Raw genomic sequence first — 15,815 nt, 5'->3', positions numbered from 1 at the left:
GCATCTCCTCCTCATGGACTGCACCAGATTTGCCAGTTCATGCTGTGAGATGTTACCCCACTCTTCCATCAAGGCACCTGCAAGTTCCCGGACATTTCTGGGGGGAATGGCCCTAGCCCTCACCCTCCGATCCAACAGGTCCCAGACGTGCTCAATGGGATTGAGATCCGGGCTCTTCGCTGGCCATGGCAGAACACTGACATTCCTGTCTTGCAGGAAATCCCACACAGAACGAGCAGTATGGCTGGTGGCATTGTCATGCTGGAGGGTCATGTCAGGATGAGCCTGCAGGAAGGGTACCACATGAGGGAGGAGGATGTCTTCCCTGTAACGCACATTGTTGAGATTGCCTGCAATGACAACAAGCTCAGTCCGATGATGCTGTGATACACCACCCCAGACCATGACGGACCCTCCACCTCCAAATCGATCCCGCTCCAGAGTAAAGGCCTCAGTGTAACACTCATTCCTTCGATGATAAACGCGAATCCGACCATCACCCCTGGTGAGACAAAACCGCGACTCGTCAGTGAAGAGCACTTTTTGCCAGTCCTGTCTGGTCCAGCGACGGTGGGTTTGTGCCCATAGGCGACGTTGTTGCCGGTGATGTCTGGTGAGGACCTGCCTTACAACAGTCCAGCCTCTCTCAGCCTATTGCGGACAGTCTGAGCACTGATGGAGGGATTGTGCATTCCTGGTGTACCTCTGGCAGTTGTTGTTGCCATCCTGTACCTGTCCCGCAGGTGTGATGTTCGGATGTACCGATCCTGTGCAGGTGTTTTTACACGTGGTCTGCCACTGCGAAGATCAGCTGTCCGTCCTGTCTCCCTGTAGCGCTGTCTTAGGCGTCTCACAGTACGGACATTGCAATCCTCATGCCTCCTTGCAGCATGCCTAAGGCACGTTCACGCAGATGAGCAGGGACCCTGGGCATCTTTCTTTTGGTGTTTTTCAGAGTCAGTAGAAAGGCCTCTTTTAGTGTCCTACGTTTTCATAACTGTGACCTTAATTGCCAACTGTCTGTAAGCTGTTAGTGTCTTAACAACCGTTCCACAGGTGTGTGTTCATTAATTGTTTATGGTTCATTGAACAAGCATGGGAAACAGTGTTTAAACCCTTTACAATGAAGATCTGTGAAGTTATTTGGAATTTACTAATCTTTGAAAGACAGGGTCCTGAAAAGGGGACGTTTCTTTATTTGCTGAGTTTATATAGATAGATAGATAGATAGATACAGTTGAAGTCGGAAGTTTACATACACCTTAGCCAAATACATTTAAACTCAGTTTTTCACAATTCCTGACATTTAATCCTAGAAAAAATTCCCTGTCATAAGTCAGTTAGGATCACCACTTTATTTTAAGAATGTGAAATGTCAGAATAATAGTAGAGTGATTTATTTCAGCTTTTATTTCTTTCATCACATTCCCAGTGGTTCAGAAGTTTACATACACTCAATTAGTATTTGGTAGCATTGCCTTTAAATTGTTTAACTTGGGTCAAACATTTTGGGTAGCCTTCCACAAGCTTCCCACAATAAGTTGGGTGAATTTTGGCCCATTCCTCCTGACAGAGCTGGTGTAACTGAGTCAGGTTTGTAGGCCTCCTTGCTCGCACACACTTTTTCAGTTCTGCCCACACATTTTCTATAGGATTGAGGTCAGGGCTTTGTGATGGCCACTCCAATACCTTGACTTTGTTGTCCTTACGCCATTTTGCCACAACTTTGGAAGTATGCTTGGGGTCATTGTCCATTTGGAAGACCCATTTGCGACCAAGCTTTAACTTCCTGACTGATGTCTTGAGATGTTGCTTCAATATATCCACATCATTTTCCTTCCTAATGATGCCATCTATTTTGTGAAGTGCACCAGTCCCTCCTGCAGCAAAGCTCCCCCACAGCATGATGCTGCCACCCCCGTGCTTCACGGTTGGGATGGTGTTCTTCGACTTGCAAGCAGCCCCCTTTTTCCTCCAAATATAACGATGGTCATTATGGCCAAACAGTTCTATTTTTGTTTCATCAGACCAGAGGACATTTCTCCAAAAAGTACGATCTTTGTCCCCATGTGCAGTTGCAAACCGTGGCTTTTTTATTGCGGTTTTGGAGCAGTGGCTTCTTCCTTGCTGAGCGGCCTTTCAGGTTATGTTGATATAGGACTAGTTTTACTGTGGATATAGATACATTTGTACCTGTTTCCTCCAGCATCTTCACAATGTCCTTTGCTGTTGTTCTGGGATTGATTTGCACTAGACGCACCAAAGTACGTTCATCTCTAGGAGACAGAACGCATCTCCTTCCTGAGCGGTATGACGGCTGCATGGTCTCATGGTGTTTATACTTGCATACTATTGTTTGTACAGATGAACGTGGTACCTTCAGGCGTTTGGAAATTGCTCCCAAGGATGAACCAGACTTGTGGAGGTCTACCATTTTTTTTCTGAGGTCTTGGCTGATTTCTTTAGATTTTCCCATGATGTCAAGCAAAGAGGCACTGAGTTTGAAGGTAGGCCTTGAAATACATCCACGGGTACACCTCCAATTGACTCAAATGATGTCAATTAGCCTATCATAAGCTTCTAAAGCCATGACATCATTTTCTGGAATTTTCCAAGCTGTTTAAAGGCACAGTTAACTTAGTGTATGTAAACTTCTGACCCACTGGAATTGTGATACAGTGAATTATAAGTGAAATAATCTGTCTGTAAACAATTGTTGGAAAAATTACTTGTGTCATGCACAAAGTAAATGTCCTAACCTACTTGCCAAAACGATAGTTTGTTTAAAAGAAATTTGTGGAGTGGTTGAAAAACAAGTTTTAATGACTCCAACCTAAGTGTATGTAAACTTCTGACTTCCTGTATATAGATATATGCCATTTAGCAGACCCTTTTATCCAAATCGACTTAGTCATGCATGCATACTGAAAATATCTAATGATATAAGAGCCATAAAGCATGGTGCATGAAAGGAATCACAATGGCACTTGTGAGTGTGACAGTGTTCACTAACACAGCAGTGGATTCAGTCTCTGTTTATTCAGTGCTATCTGGACAAGCGATAGTAAAATATAAATGCCCTACTTATCATTACATAAAGCTTTGCGGTTGGTGCTGCACTCTAAGCCTTTTTACCTCCCTCTGAGAAGGAATTTTCTGCTGTGCAAAGCAGTTAGTCCTTGCTGGATTCTGCCCCTTTGAAACACAATAATAGAAACCCCAGCCAATGTGGTTAGAGGGGAAAATACAGTGTCTTTGAGGTAATAACTGGTCAGAAAGTTTGTTCTCTCTCTCTGGTTGGCGTTTAGCTGTAACTGTACGTTTGGAGCCTGCCCAGGGGCCAGGCTGTTGGCAGAGCAGACAGAGACAGGCAGTGTTATGCAGTAGGTCACATTCCCATGCTGTGTTATGCAGTAGGTCACGTTCCCATGCTGTGTTATGCAGTAGGTCACGTTCCCATGCTGTTATTCTTTCTGGACTGTACATGGCCAGAGAGCTCAGCAGAAAAATGGCCTCAACTACTAACCCTTCCAGACCCTGTGCCGTAATGCTTTGACACAACACTGTAGGGACTGGGAGAGTTGGTGGAGGCTTCAGATTCAGTTGAAACCTGTATAAATCATCCGCTAGAAACCACTGGGAATGTTTAAGGTTTTAGTGAATTGTTGAGGTTGTTTTGCAGGGAGTACGTGGTTCAGCATAGCCTACTGAAGCAAATTCTTAAACAATTCTATTACTTGTCTCAGCATTTGCATGTTTAAAAGGCATGTGTTTCTCACTCATCCACTTCTATTTCCAGGGGATCTGTCCTTAAAGAAAGTGACTGGGAGCAGCGTGATAGATTTCAACAGCACTGAGAAGTGCCCAGGCAGTAGCGGTACTAATGTCCAGAGCAGCATCAGTTTCCAGTGTGGGAAGACTATGGTAAGTCACAAGTAGCACCTGTCATTACAAAGGAAGAGAAGTCATGGGAAATATATGTATTGAAAGCTGCTTATGAATTTCCTGTCAAACCACACTTGTGGGTTTTAGTTTGAGAATAATTTCATCACAAAGCGTTGTTCTTTGTCAATCCGATGGTGTAATGAAACTGCAACCACTGTGGTGGTTTCTTTATTTGAAAATGTTAAGTTCTATTGAGAAACATTTATATTAAATATCATACAGTGCCCTCCTATCCTTATAAAAAAACAATACCAGGCCTGCTTGTTGATAAGTGTGACCATGTGATTGCAGTATTGAGAGACCATGGGTGGAACAGTAGCTTTGCAGCTGAACAAACACAGTAATCATGCTGCTAGTCCAGTTCCTCTAGTAGTGACTTCCTTGTAGGCCATCACACCCACTTCTACTGTTGCAGTTATGAGACAAAGCAAACTGTCAGGTCAAACAGTATGTCATATGTCAACTTGAACTATATTTTTTATCTTACCCCCAGGGAACACCAGAGTTTGTCACTGTGGCCCAGTGTGTTCATTATTTTGAATGGAGAACATATGCAGCCTGCAAAAAGGATAAATACAAGCCCAATAAAGAGGTATGTCTGAATAGTGGTCTGCAGCTGTCAGGGCAGGACGTGTGTATGTCACCCCTTTGTGGTGTGTGTGAGTCAGTGACAGTGTGTAAGGCTGCGTTGGTCCCACTGTGTGAGTCTGTGAGGTGAGTCTGTGACGAGCACATTCACACTGTGGAAAATCACGAGTTCTCAGAAAGTCACTTGATGCCTCTTGTTCAAAGGGGAAAAAAATGAATAGTCATTCCAATATTACACTGAGTAAACAAAACATTAAGAACACCTGCTCTTTCCATGACATCCCTTATTGATGTCACTTGTTAAATCCACTAAAAATCAGTATAGATGAAGGGGAGGAGACAGGTTAAAGAAGGATCTTTAAGCCTTGAGACAATTGAGGATTGTGTATGTGTGCCATTCAGAAGGTGAATGGACAAGACAAAATATTTAAGTGCCTTTGAACGGAGTATGGTAGTAGTTGCCAGGCGCACTGGTTTGTGTAAAGAACTGCAACACTGCTGGGTTTTTCATGCTCAACAGTTTCCTGTGTGTAACAAGTATGGTCCAACACCCAAAGGACATCCAGCCAACTTGACACAACTGTGGGAAGCATTGGAGTCAACATGGGCCAGCATCCCTAGGGCGGCAGGTAGCCTAGCGTTGGGCCAGTAACCGAATGGTCGCTGGTTCGAATCCCCGAGCCGACTAGGTGAAAAATCTGTCAATGCACTTAACCCTAATTGCTCCAGTAAGTTGCTCTGAATATGGGTGTCTGCTAAATGACTAAAATGTAAATGAATGCTTTCGCACCCTGTAGAGTCCATGCCCCGACGAATTGAGGCTGTTCTGAGGGCATAAGGGGGGGTTCAACTCAATTTACATTTTACATTTTAGTCATTTAGCAGACGCTCTTATCCAGAGCGACTCAATATTAGGAAGGTGTTCCTAATGTTTGGTATACTTGGTATATATTAATTTTCTGTTACAGTAGGTACCAGTCCAGAACAAACTGAAAATAGAAGACGATCAATCCTGTCATGTTGTAATTCTTTACTCTTTCACTCTGTGTCTAGGTCCCCTGCTATGTCTTTGACACGGATGGGAAAAAGCATGACCTGAACCCACTCATCAAACTCACAGATGGTTACCTGGTGGATGACTCGGATGATGATGTTGACTTTTATATTAACATATGCAGAAGCTTAAGTGAGTTTCTTTACTGTGCTCAATTGTTCAGTGATACTGTTTTTAGACCTGCCTGTTACTATTCTGTGAATAATACGGTATAAAAATGTACATCATGAATCTACATCACTGTTCATTAGCATATACAGTACCAGTCAAAGGTTTTGACCTACTCATTCAAGGGTTTTTCTTTATGTTTACTATTTTCTACATTGTAGAATAATAGTGAAGACATCAAAACTATGAAATAACACATATGGAATCATGTAGTAACCAAAAAAGTATTAAACAAGTCAAAATATATTTTATATTTGAAATTCTTCAAAGTAGCCACCCTTTGCCTTGATGACAGCTTTGCACACTCTTGGCATTCTCTCAACCAGCTTCATGAGGGTGGCTAAATGACTCGGGGATTCGAACCAGCAACCTTTTCGGTTACTGGCCGAACACTCTTAATCCCTAGGCTCATCTCACCTCTGCCTCCTCTACAGACCGACCAGAGAGCCCCTGCACCGCAGGCTCTGCTGCCTGCCTGACCACCAGCAACGGCTCCTTCAGCATGGGCCTACCAACTACCCAGCTGGAGCTGATCTCCAAGGACCGGTACAGCCACGCTAATGCCATACAAAAACACAGGCAATGCTAATTGCTAGCTAGCAGTCTCTGTCTCTAGTCTGCCTCAGTCTTAGTAATTGCTGCAAGACCTTTGTTTTGACCTCTTGGCTATTGACCAGCTCCAGAGCTGCGTTGCCTTGCTGAGTTGCAGATTTCTCTCTCTTTCTTACCGTGTCAGATTGAGCCTGCGATACGAGGGAGCCTCAGACAGCCCGCTGGACTTCTGCAGTGGCCACAATCCTGCTGTCACCATCACCTTCATCTGCCCCTCACTTAGGCAGGAGGTAAGACGGAAGCCTGGGCGTCTGTCCCATGGATCTCCAATTGATCACATAATTAATCATACTACAGAAAGTGTTAATACATAGAATAGTGGTATTTCATATAATACTACATTTAAACACTGGATTAAACGACAAGATCTCCCTTAGGCAGTTAAGATGTAATTTTAGTCATGTGTGACCTTTGACCTTGCCATTACAGGGTAGTGACCCCAAGATGACAGCGAAGTCCAACTGCAGGTACGAGGTAGAGTGGGTGACAGAGTATGCCTGCCACAGAGACTACCTGGAGAGCCACAACTGCACCCTGACCAGCAAGCAGCACGACATCAGCATAGACCTCACCCACCTCACCCTAGGCCGTGAGTCCACCAGCCCAGAGCATTGTGGGCTTTGAGAAACATTGCATATTTTTTGTGTAATAAAAGGAAGTAATGCTATGAATAATCATATGACTGTCCCAATTCTCACTGACTCAGGCTAATTTTTATTCACAGTTTAAGCTACTTCCTCTAACAGTGAATGACGTGTTGAAATATATCACTGCGTCACGTTCTGTCTGTGTAGCTACAGACGATCCCTATATGGCTGAGGCCAAGAGCAGCGATGGGAAGGACAGCTATTCCTACTACCTGAATGTGTGTGGGGAAACCAAGGCAGGAGATTGTGGTGACGACCAGCACTATGTGTCAGCCTGCCAAGTCAAAGCAACAGGAGATGTCAAAAAGATTGCCGGGAGATACAAAAATCAAACACTAAGGTTTCTTAAATATTAATAAACTCCTTTTCTTGCCAGATGTCTTCCGCTTTCTCCATCTCAGCTTCTCTCTTTCTTTTCCCCTTATTTGTAACAGTTGTCCCTTTTTATTGCACTCTATTCCAGGTACTCTGATGGAGATCTGACTCTGATCTATCCAGATGGGAGCAGGTGTAGCTCGGGCTTTCAGCGCATGACCATCATCAACTTTGAGTGCAACAAACTGGCAGGTGAGCATAACCCATAGCATATCCGAAGAGAAAGCAAGGCCCTTTTAAATGAACAATGGTTTCTGCTGTAGAGGCCACTCCACAATGACAGATCCAAGTCATGTCCATTACATTCCCCCTTATTCCTTATTTGTGTGTTTCTCAGGAAACGGTGGCCGCGGCTCGCCTGTGTTTGCTGGTGAGACAGACTGCACCTATTACTTTGACTGGCAGACGGCTTACGCCTGTGTCAAGGAGACGGAGGATCTACTCTGCATGGTCACAGACAAGAAGACTATGCACTATAAGCATTATGACCTGTCCCCCTTAACACGTTACCCTGGTAAGATGGAGTCCTGGATCATCTCCATTTACAGAGAGCTTGAACACTGCGTTCACCTTACATCCCAGTTAAAGATCAGCATGTATGAATGTAAATGACCAGCCCCTTGACTTCTAATTTTATACTTTAAGTGAAAGTGAACAGAAAGATGAGTATGAGCCCTAATACATTTAAATACACATTTAAGGCCTCCCGAGTGGAGCAGCAGTCTAAGGCACTGCATCGCAGTGCTTGAGGCATCACTACAGACCCAGGTTCGATCCTAGGCTGTGTCACAACCGGCTGTGACCGGGCATCCCATAGGGCGGTGCACAATTGGCCAAGCGTCGTCTGTGTTAGGGGTTTGGCCGGGGGGGCTTTACTTGGCTCATCGCGCTCTAGCGACTCCTTGTGGCGGGCCTGGCGCCTGCAGGCTGACTTCAGTCGTCAGTTGGACGGTGTTTCCTCCGACTCATTGGTGCGGCTGGCTTCCGGGTTAAGCGGACGGGTGTTAAGAAGCGTGGTTTGGCGGGTCATGTTTCGGAGGACGCATGACTCGACCTTCGCCTCTCCCGAGCCCATTGGGGAGCTGCAGCGATGAGACAAGATCGCAATTGGATATTATGAAATTGGGGAGAAAAGGGGGGTAAAATACAAAATTATATAAATAAATAAATATACATTTAAATATACTGTACACTGAGTATACCAAACATTAGGAACACCTTCCTAATATTGAGTGGCACCCACCACAACCACCCTTAGAACAGCCTCAATTCATCGGGATATGGACTCTGAGAAGTGTCGAAAGCGTTCCACAGGGATGCTGGCCCATGTTGACTCCAATGCTTCCCACAGTTGGCAAGTTGGCTGGATGTCCTTTTGGTGGTGGAACATTCTTGAGAAACACGGGAAACTGTTGAGCGTGAAAAACCCAGCAGCGTTGCAGTTGTTGACACAAACCGGTGTGCCTGGCACCTACTACCCATATCCCGTTCAAAGGCACTTCAATCTTTTGTCTTGTCCATTCACCCTCTGAATGGCACACATACACAATCCATGTCTCAATTGTCTCGAGGCTTAAAAATCCTTCTTTAACCTGTCTCCTCCCCTTCATCTACACTGATTGAAGTGGATTTATCAAGTGACATCAATAAGGGATCATAGCTTTCACCTGGATTCACCTGGTCAGTCTGTCATGGAAAGAGCAGGTGTTCTTAATGTTTTGTATAGTCAGTGTATATGCTAAACCACATAACTTGTCTTGGTGTTATCTGTGCCTTTCAGAGTCTGAGTTGGCCCAGAACTGGGAGGCTGTGGATGCCAATGCCCCCAAGTCAGACAGGATGCGCTTCTACGTCAATGTGTGTCACAAAGTCCTCCAGCAGGGGGCCACCAGCACCTGTCCCGAGGACGCTGCCATCTGCGCCGTGGGTACGTCTGGAGAAGATCTGGGTCTGTCTTCATAAATCGTCTCGGAGTAGGAGTGCTGATCTAGGATCAGGTCCCCCATATCCATGCAATCTCATTCATTATGATCTAAAAGGCAAACCTGAGCCTAGACCTACTCTGAGACGCTTTCTGAATACAGGCCCTAATTCTTATCTGTACACGGACAGCATACTGTCAAATCTGAGAGACCAAGATGGCTTACAGTTTGTAGCTTGTTTGTTGCCTTAAAAAATATGTATTCCATCCTCTCTTTTAGGAAAGGACAAAGTCATCAGCTTGGGCAAATTTCTCACCTCCCCTAACAAGACCGACAGCAACGACATACAGCTGGTATACACTGAGGGAGGAGAATGCAGGAAGAACATGAAGATCAAGACCATCATGATTCTGAAGTGCAAGCCAGGTGACAGTGTTAGAAATAGTTAGTTGCGGAGTCCAAGGTGAACAACTGTTTGCCTGAAAGTAGTGTTGCACTGTATACTGAAACTCTTTTTTTCATTTGATCTAATAGAACATGAAAAACGGTTCGGTACTAGAATTTTTGTTACTTTCGGTACTTCTGTCAAATGTGTCTCACGTCGTCTACTGATTGAGAGAGGATCAAGTCTGTATCAGTGCTGCCGATGTCCCCTTATAACATGAGAGCACCATGCCTGCTCCACTTAGTCATTGCTAGATCTAGGCTAAAACCCTTTCCAATGTAGGCTAGGCAGCCGATAGTGGGCGTTAGATCTGCACTATCGTCTTGGATTGATGTGCCCAGCCGGTAATACACTTGTGGACCAGCTCGTACATAAAGCATCCTCCATTCAGGCTGCAAAGGCATCATTTTCTTCCTTAACTAGGTTTCATGTCGGGCCGTCCCCCCCCCCCCCAAAAAAAATGAAAAATACATGTACTGTCTTAATAAAACAGTTTTCCACCACCATTTCCGGACACGGTGTGCAACATCCTAAGTCATCCGAAAATCCGAAAATGGTGGTGGAAAATTAAGACAGTATACATATCTTTCCATTTTTAAAAATGTTTTACGTCCCGCCATTAAAGCTAGTTAAGGAGGAAAGTGATGCCTTTGCCATAATGCAAAATATTGCTGATTTGTCACCAGAACATTATTTATTCACTTAGTCTCTCCCAGTCAAGATTGTCTGTGCTGGAACCTCGAAATGACTGTGTTTCAATGACTGTGTGAATGACTGTGTGAATGATGTCATGGGTCTTAAAGAGACAGTGCGCACTTTTATAAAAGAAGAGATTGCTTCTTCTATGCAAATGTTGTTGGTCAGTACAATAATGTAAGTCCCAGCTGGAATGGAAAGAGATTGTTTTTCATCTGTCCAAATAACTTAATGCATGCCCACACTCCTATTGAATATGCATTTACCTGTATTGTGAATAGGCCTATAGGCTACAGCTTGATTTACCATTCAAATAAATAATTATGTAGTTAGATTGTTTTTTTTTTTACCAAAGTCAAATTTATTGTATGATTTGTATAATTGATTCATTAATGCATACATTCAGAAATCCAAAATCTCTAATGATATTGAACTCAAAATATCTTTCTGGAACAAGTGTCATTCTGTGACTATGGCTAATACACCTTCTTTTTTGCTGTGGTATTGTTTTGGGATCTGGTATCGTGATACTAAACCTGGTACCGAAGTCAACATTTTGGTATCGTGACAAGACTACCTGAAAGTGGAGCTAGCTAGCATTCAGTTCTACCTTCATGTTGTCTTTAAAGTCTACCTGTTCAACTCCTCCTGACTTTCTGTGTGTGCGCCCCTCTCTCCCCCTGTCCTTCTACCCAGGTGACCTAGAGAGCGCCCCCATCATGCGGAGTGTGTCCAGTGATGGCTGTGTGTATGAGTTTGAGTGGTACACGGCTGCAGCCTGCGTCATGTCCAGGACAGAGGGGGACAACTGCAAGGTGGAAGACCCCCAAGCTGGTAGGTCACATGGACCCACTGGACCCAGATGCCTAACAGCAATTTGTGTCCACCTGTCCAGAACTTTAATATTGTTTCATATGGAGGCAGGGAGACAAGGACAGGAGGTTTAGATTATGGAGATGTAATATGGCTGTTTGATGCGTTACTATAATTGTTTCTCTTTTGTCTTCTCTCTACAGGGTTCTCATTTGACCTGTCCCCCCTGTCTAAACCTGGAGGAGGCTTCTACAACATGTCCAATGGAGATTATGACTACTTCATTAACGTCTGTGGCTCTGTCACTGCAGCCAAATGCCCTCTGAAGGCTGGGGCCTGCCAAGTGGACCAAAGGCATGTATTAACCATTTAAATCATGTCATACTAAATCCCTGTGGATATACAATAGGTGGAAGTGCCCTATTACAGTAGTAGGAAAATAGGATCAAGCTTATATCTGGGCTTCATACATGTGCTTTAGAGTTCAGACTGAGGTTAGAGGAGGACTGAATGGACTGACCGTTTTAGTTTGAAGTAATGGATGGATATACTGTAGCTTCTGTTCTTATGTTTGGTGTGTCTGTCTGCTACAGTGGCTCTAATTCATGGAGCCTGGGGGAATTTACCTCTCAACTGTCCTACTATGACGGGATGATCAAGCTGTCCTACAATAACGGCTCTCAGTACAACAACATGCAGCACACCCTTCGCTCCACTATGATCTCCTTCCTCTGTGACCGAGAGGCCGGCGCCGGCAAGCCAGAGTTTCAGGTACTGACTGGGTCCTGTCCTGTCCTGCTGACAGATCTCATCCAATCTCTAATAAGTAGTTCCTCATATGGTTCACCTATGCACTGTTCCACCTGTATAATATTTATACCATGAATATACCATTATTTATAACCATATTGATCCTCACAGCTGGAAGACAAGTACACCTATAACTTCAGGTGGTATACGTCCTACGCCTGTCCAGAGAGGCCACAGGAGTGTGTGGTAACAGACCCCAACACTCTGGACCAGTACGACCTCTCCAGGTGAGAATTCCCTGCACAAGGATATGTTATGACTAGGGCCCAGAGTTTTCCCAGACCACAAAGCTTACTTTGTCCTGGTCAGGTCATGGAATCAGGAAAAACTCTGTCCTAGTTATGTCCAATGAAGGCAGACATGAAACAATATTTGAAGAATGTGTGTAACCCTCCTCTCTCCCAGTCTCTCCCGGTCTAGTGGAGGGAGGAACTGGCAGGCCATGGACCTGTCTGACCCTAACAACCTGAGGAAGTACTACATCAACGTGTGTCGTCCTCTGAATGCCGTGCAGGGCTGTGACCGCCAGGCCTCCGTCTGCCAGATGAAATACGAGCCTCAGCAGGTTAGTGTAAAAGCTCCAGGATGACCTACAGGATGAGGTTTACACACTATGATGTGTGATATACACTGTTTTGGTCATGGAACTTGTACTTCAGTTTCTTTATATCACCAGAGTACAGTATCTAACCAATGGCATTATCAGGAAAACAGCGCATTAAACAGCATGAAAAAGTTCAGAGACTATTCCTCAAAAATTATATATATTTATTTTGTTATTTATATACATTTAAGGTAAGTCTGTTAGTATCCCTCTTCTGGTTCTGGTAGCCATCCGCTGTGGGTCTGTCTTAGTACTGAACTGTAGCTCGACGTGATCCTGGTCTTTCTCTGTGTGTTGTCTTCAGGGCATTCTGTCTGAAACGGTGTCTGTCAGTAACATGGGCCTGGCTAAGAGAGGTCCAGTGATCGAAGAGAAGGACCGCCTGCTGCTGGAGTACACAGACGGCTCCGAGTGCATCTCCGATGGACTGAAACTCACCTACACTACACACATCCACCTGGTCTGCTCCAGAGGACCTGTGGTAAGTGAAATGGCATATTTATAAAGCAATGTCAAAAAAATGTATATCATAAAGTCTGTCTAGGATTTTAAGAGTGAGATGTGCCTTTCTTTGTCTGTATCTGCAGTCGTCCGGCCCTCGTTTCCTCAATTATGGAAACTGTACGGCCAACTTCATGTGGGAGACCGGGGCAGCTTGTGCCATCAGTACTGCTGATGAGAAGAACAAGGTGAGCTGTTGGATTCCACATCAACTTGAAGCAAATGTTTGCCCATAAAGTCTTTAGATCTTCTGTTAGATTGGGGAGGTCTCGTCAATGATTTTTTAAATGTTTTGTTCTATTCTATGGCAGACCTGCTCTGTGAGGGATCCCAACACCGGCTTTGAGTTCAATCTGCATCCTCTGTCCTCTAAGACTGGCTACAAGGCTGAGGGGAATGGGAAAACTTTTGTGGTAAGTCACTAGGGATGTTCATCTGTCCCTTTCAAGATGATTCGATACGTATCTAGATGCATATGCTCAGATACGATACAGGAACGATACGTTTTAGTTTGAAACTATTCGGTATGATTAGAAGAACAAATCAATGCGATACGATTCGATGCACTAACATTTGTTGCATAAACACATTCATTTTCCATTCTGCTGGAGCTCTTTGAGCTGACTTCTCTCTCTGTGTGTGTGGTTATGATGAAACTGGGCATCTATCACCACGCTATCAGATAAGGGGGGCAATGTTTGCTTTTTGTCCCCCCACTTTTCATCTGAAATCACCATTACCCACTAATTAATTTGTAATTTTTGCAGTTCCAAAGGGTTTGAGTTCGTAATGTATAAATATTGATCTTAAAAAATTAGCTATTACATAGCACAACTTTGGATTTCACCCCCGTTTCAAAATCGAATGGCAGACCGTTTGGAAGTGTTCTTTTCCTCCCGCTTTGACCGTGCACTACGTGTAGAAAAAGTGATTGTTGGCCTCGTTATGAAATTATCAACTTTACCCTGTATGTCTAAAAATGACCATATACACTGATTGTTTAAAGCAAAAATACCAAAACTATTGCTGATGGTGAACCTGAAAATTCTATATAAAATCTAATTTAGCCTAAGCCCCGATCAGCAAGTAGCCTACAGTATATAGCCACGAGTCGATCAGCAGGTAGGCCACCTGTCCAACTCATTCCACGGAGGGCCGAGTGTCTGTGGATTTTCACTCCTCCCTTGTCCTTGATTGATTAATTAAGGTCACTAATTAGTAAGGAACTCCCCACACCTGGTTGTCTTTAATTGAAAGGAAAAACCAAAAACTTGCAGACACTAGGCCCTCCATGGAAAAAGTTTGACACCCCTGAGGTAGGCTATATAACCAGATGAGTCGTGTCTCAGGTGCTTGCTTAGGCTACTTTATTCTGGGAAAACACAATTTTAAACAGCACATTTGATAACAATAACCTAGCAAATTACATTGGTTATCACTCAACTAATAAAGCCTAAAATTGCACAAGCCATTTTACAAACATTTGAATGCTGAAGGTGACGCGCGGCCTACCTCTCATTGGTCAGGTTTTCGGGAAGGTAGAAGGAAAGTAATATGAGAAAAAAATTTTAGGGAACCGGCAATTTGTAACGTTTCAATCGATTTTCTGACTGATGCATGCTACATTTGGATCGGTTTGGGGTCCGCGGAAACATTTGAACCAGGGATCGATGCATATCCAAGCAGTTTTAGTTATGTTTCATTCTAACTTCTCCACACGGTGGCAGGTTGTAGTCTCTGGCCTGCATAGCAGAAATGGCACATTCACGGAAATGTTGACTAATGTGCATCGTCCCTGTCAAATAAAGTAAACTAAAGTGAATCCATTTCCCCAGGTTCATGAGTTGACTTCTGCAGTGAAATGTACACATACACATTGTTTGTGTAGTAGTGTTTCTGGGCACTGTGCCTGACTATATGACACTGTCCTCCCCCCAGGTGAATATCTGTGACGAGGTGGCAGAGTGTGGGAAGGACCAGGGGAAGCCTGTAGCTGGCTGTGAGCTGGACAATGGCCTGGTTGTTGATCCTGTAGGAGTGGAGAGATCTCTACAGTACTCTACTGACGGCCTGCTCACACTCACATACAAAGGAGACCTGGACAGGCCTACAGGTACAGTCAATGGACCCAGCTATCTTCAATCAACACGGCTGCTCCCTTCGACATAAATGCATGATTTGCACAAAAATCGTACACACAGTCTTATATAAAAGAGTTGCACATTACAGATCGCCAGTTAGGATACTATGACAATAATAGCATGGCTGCCTAAGAAATTGAATCCACATTATTTTGGATGCTATAGCCTTCGTTTCTCAAACATTCTTTGACTTAAAGAGATTTTCCAGAAGTTTAGTATAATTTCCGTCAGTAGTTTTGAAAGTAGTGCTCGTGAGCCAAAACTGCCAAAATGGTGTACAATTGTGTACGTCAGCATCACGTCATTGTTCTCGAGCCTCTGTAACGTGTGCGCATAGAGTAAAAAATAAATAAAAAATGGTGTGCATGTTGGGCTCACCCTGCAACCTCATTGGACAATACTGGGCTGACCTGATCCCTCCCACTTTAACCTTGTAACCTCATTGGACATAATTCCACCTGCCAATCAACATTGTCCATCACGTTTGGGATCGG

At 44.1% G+C, this 15,815-nt stretch overlaps 1 protein-coding gene across 2 annotated transcripts in view; it reads left to right on the top strand.

The window, feature by feature from the left end:
* Nucleotides 1-15,815, top strand: part of LOC121552795 (cation-independent mannose-6-phosphate receptor) — a 35,381-nt gene that overhangs the window by 4,456 nt on the left and 15,110 nt on the right. The window contains exons 3-22 of one of the 2 annotated variants that reach the window (XM_041865835.2): nucleotides 3,800-3,924; nucleotides 4,439-4,537; nucleotides 5,587-5,719; nucleotides 6,190-6,301; nucleotides 6,492-6,597; nucleotides 6,797-6,956; nucleotides 7,168-7,354; nucleotides 7,478-7,581; nucleotides 7,727-7,903; nucleotides 9,170-9,316; nucleotides 9,591-9,737; nucleotides 11,149-11,286; nucleotides 11,469-11,619; nucleotides 11,859-12,036; nucleotides 12,187-12,302; nucleotides 12,481-12,640; nucleotides 12,984-13,160; nucleotides 13,267-13,368; nucleotides 13,492-13,593; nucleotides 15,119-15,293. In XM_041865835.2, the coding sequence (XP_041721769.1) occupies nucleotides 3,800-3,924; nucleotides 4,439-4,537; nucleotides 5,587-5,719; nucleotides 6,190-6,301; nucleotides 6,492-6,597; nucleotides 6,797-6,956; nucleotides 7,168-7,354; nucleotides 7,478-7,581; nucleotides 7,727-7,903; nucleotides 9,170-9,316; nucleotides 9,591-9,737; nucleotides 11,149-11,286; nucleotides 11,469-11,619; nucleotides 11,859-12,036; nucleotides 12,187-12,302; nucleotides 12,481-12,640; nucleotides 12,984-13,160; nucleotides 13,267-13,368; nucleotides 13,492-13,593; nucleotides 15,119-15,293 (2,796 nt within the window). Of the gene's footprint in view, nucleotides 1-3,799; nucleotides 3,925-4,438; nucleotides 4,538-5,586; nucleotides 5,720-6,189; nucleotides 6,302-6,491; nucleotides 6,598-6,796; nucleotides 6,957-7,161; nucleotides 7,355-7,477; nucleotides 7,582-7,726; nucleotides 7,904-9,169; nucleotides 9,317-9,590; nucleotides 9,738-11,148; nucleotides 11,287-11,468; nucleotides 11,620-11,858; nucleotides 12,037-12,186; nucleotides 12,303-12,480; nucleotides 12,641-12,983; nucleotides 13,161-13,266; nucleotides 13,369-13,491; nucleotides 13,594-15,118; nucleotides 15,294-15,815 lie in introns of both variants that reach the window. The other variant, XM_041865834.2, reaches the window with a different exon arrangement.

The sequence above is a fragment of the Coregonus clupeaformis genome, chromosome 36 (genome assembly GCF_020615455.1).
Source record: "Coregonus clupeaformis isolate EN_2021a chromosome 36, ASM2061545v1, whole genome shotgun sequence".
Classification (NCBI taxonomy): domain Eukaryota; kingdom Metazoa; phylum Chordata; class Actinopteri; order Salmoniformes; family Salmonidae; genus Coregonus; species Coregonus clupeaformis.
The sequence above is the reverse complement of the archived record's forward strand: the minus strand, read 5'-3'. Positions and strand labels throughout refer to the sequence as shown.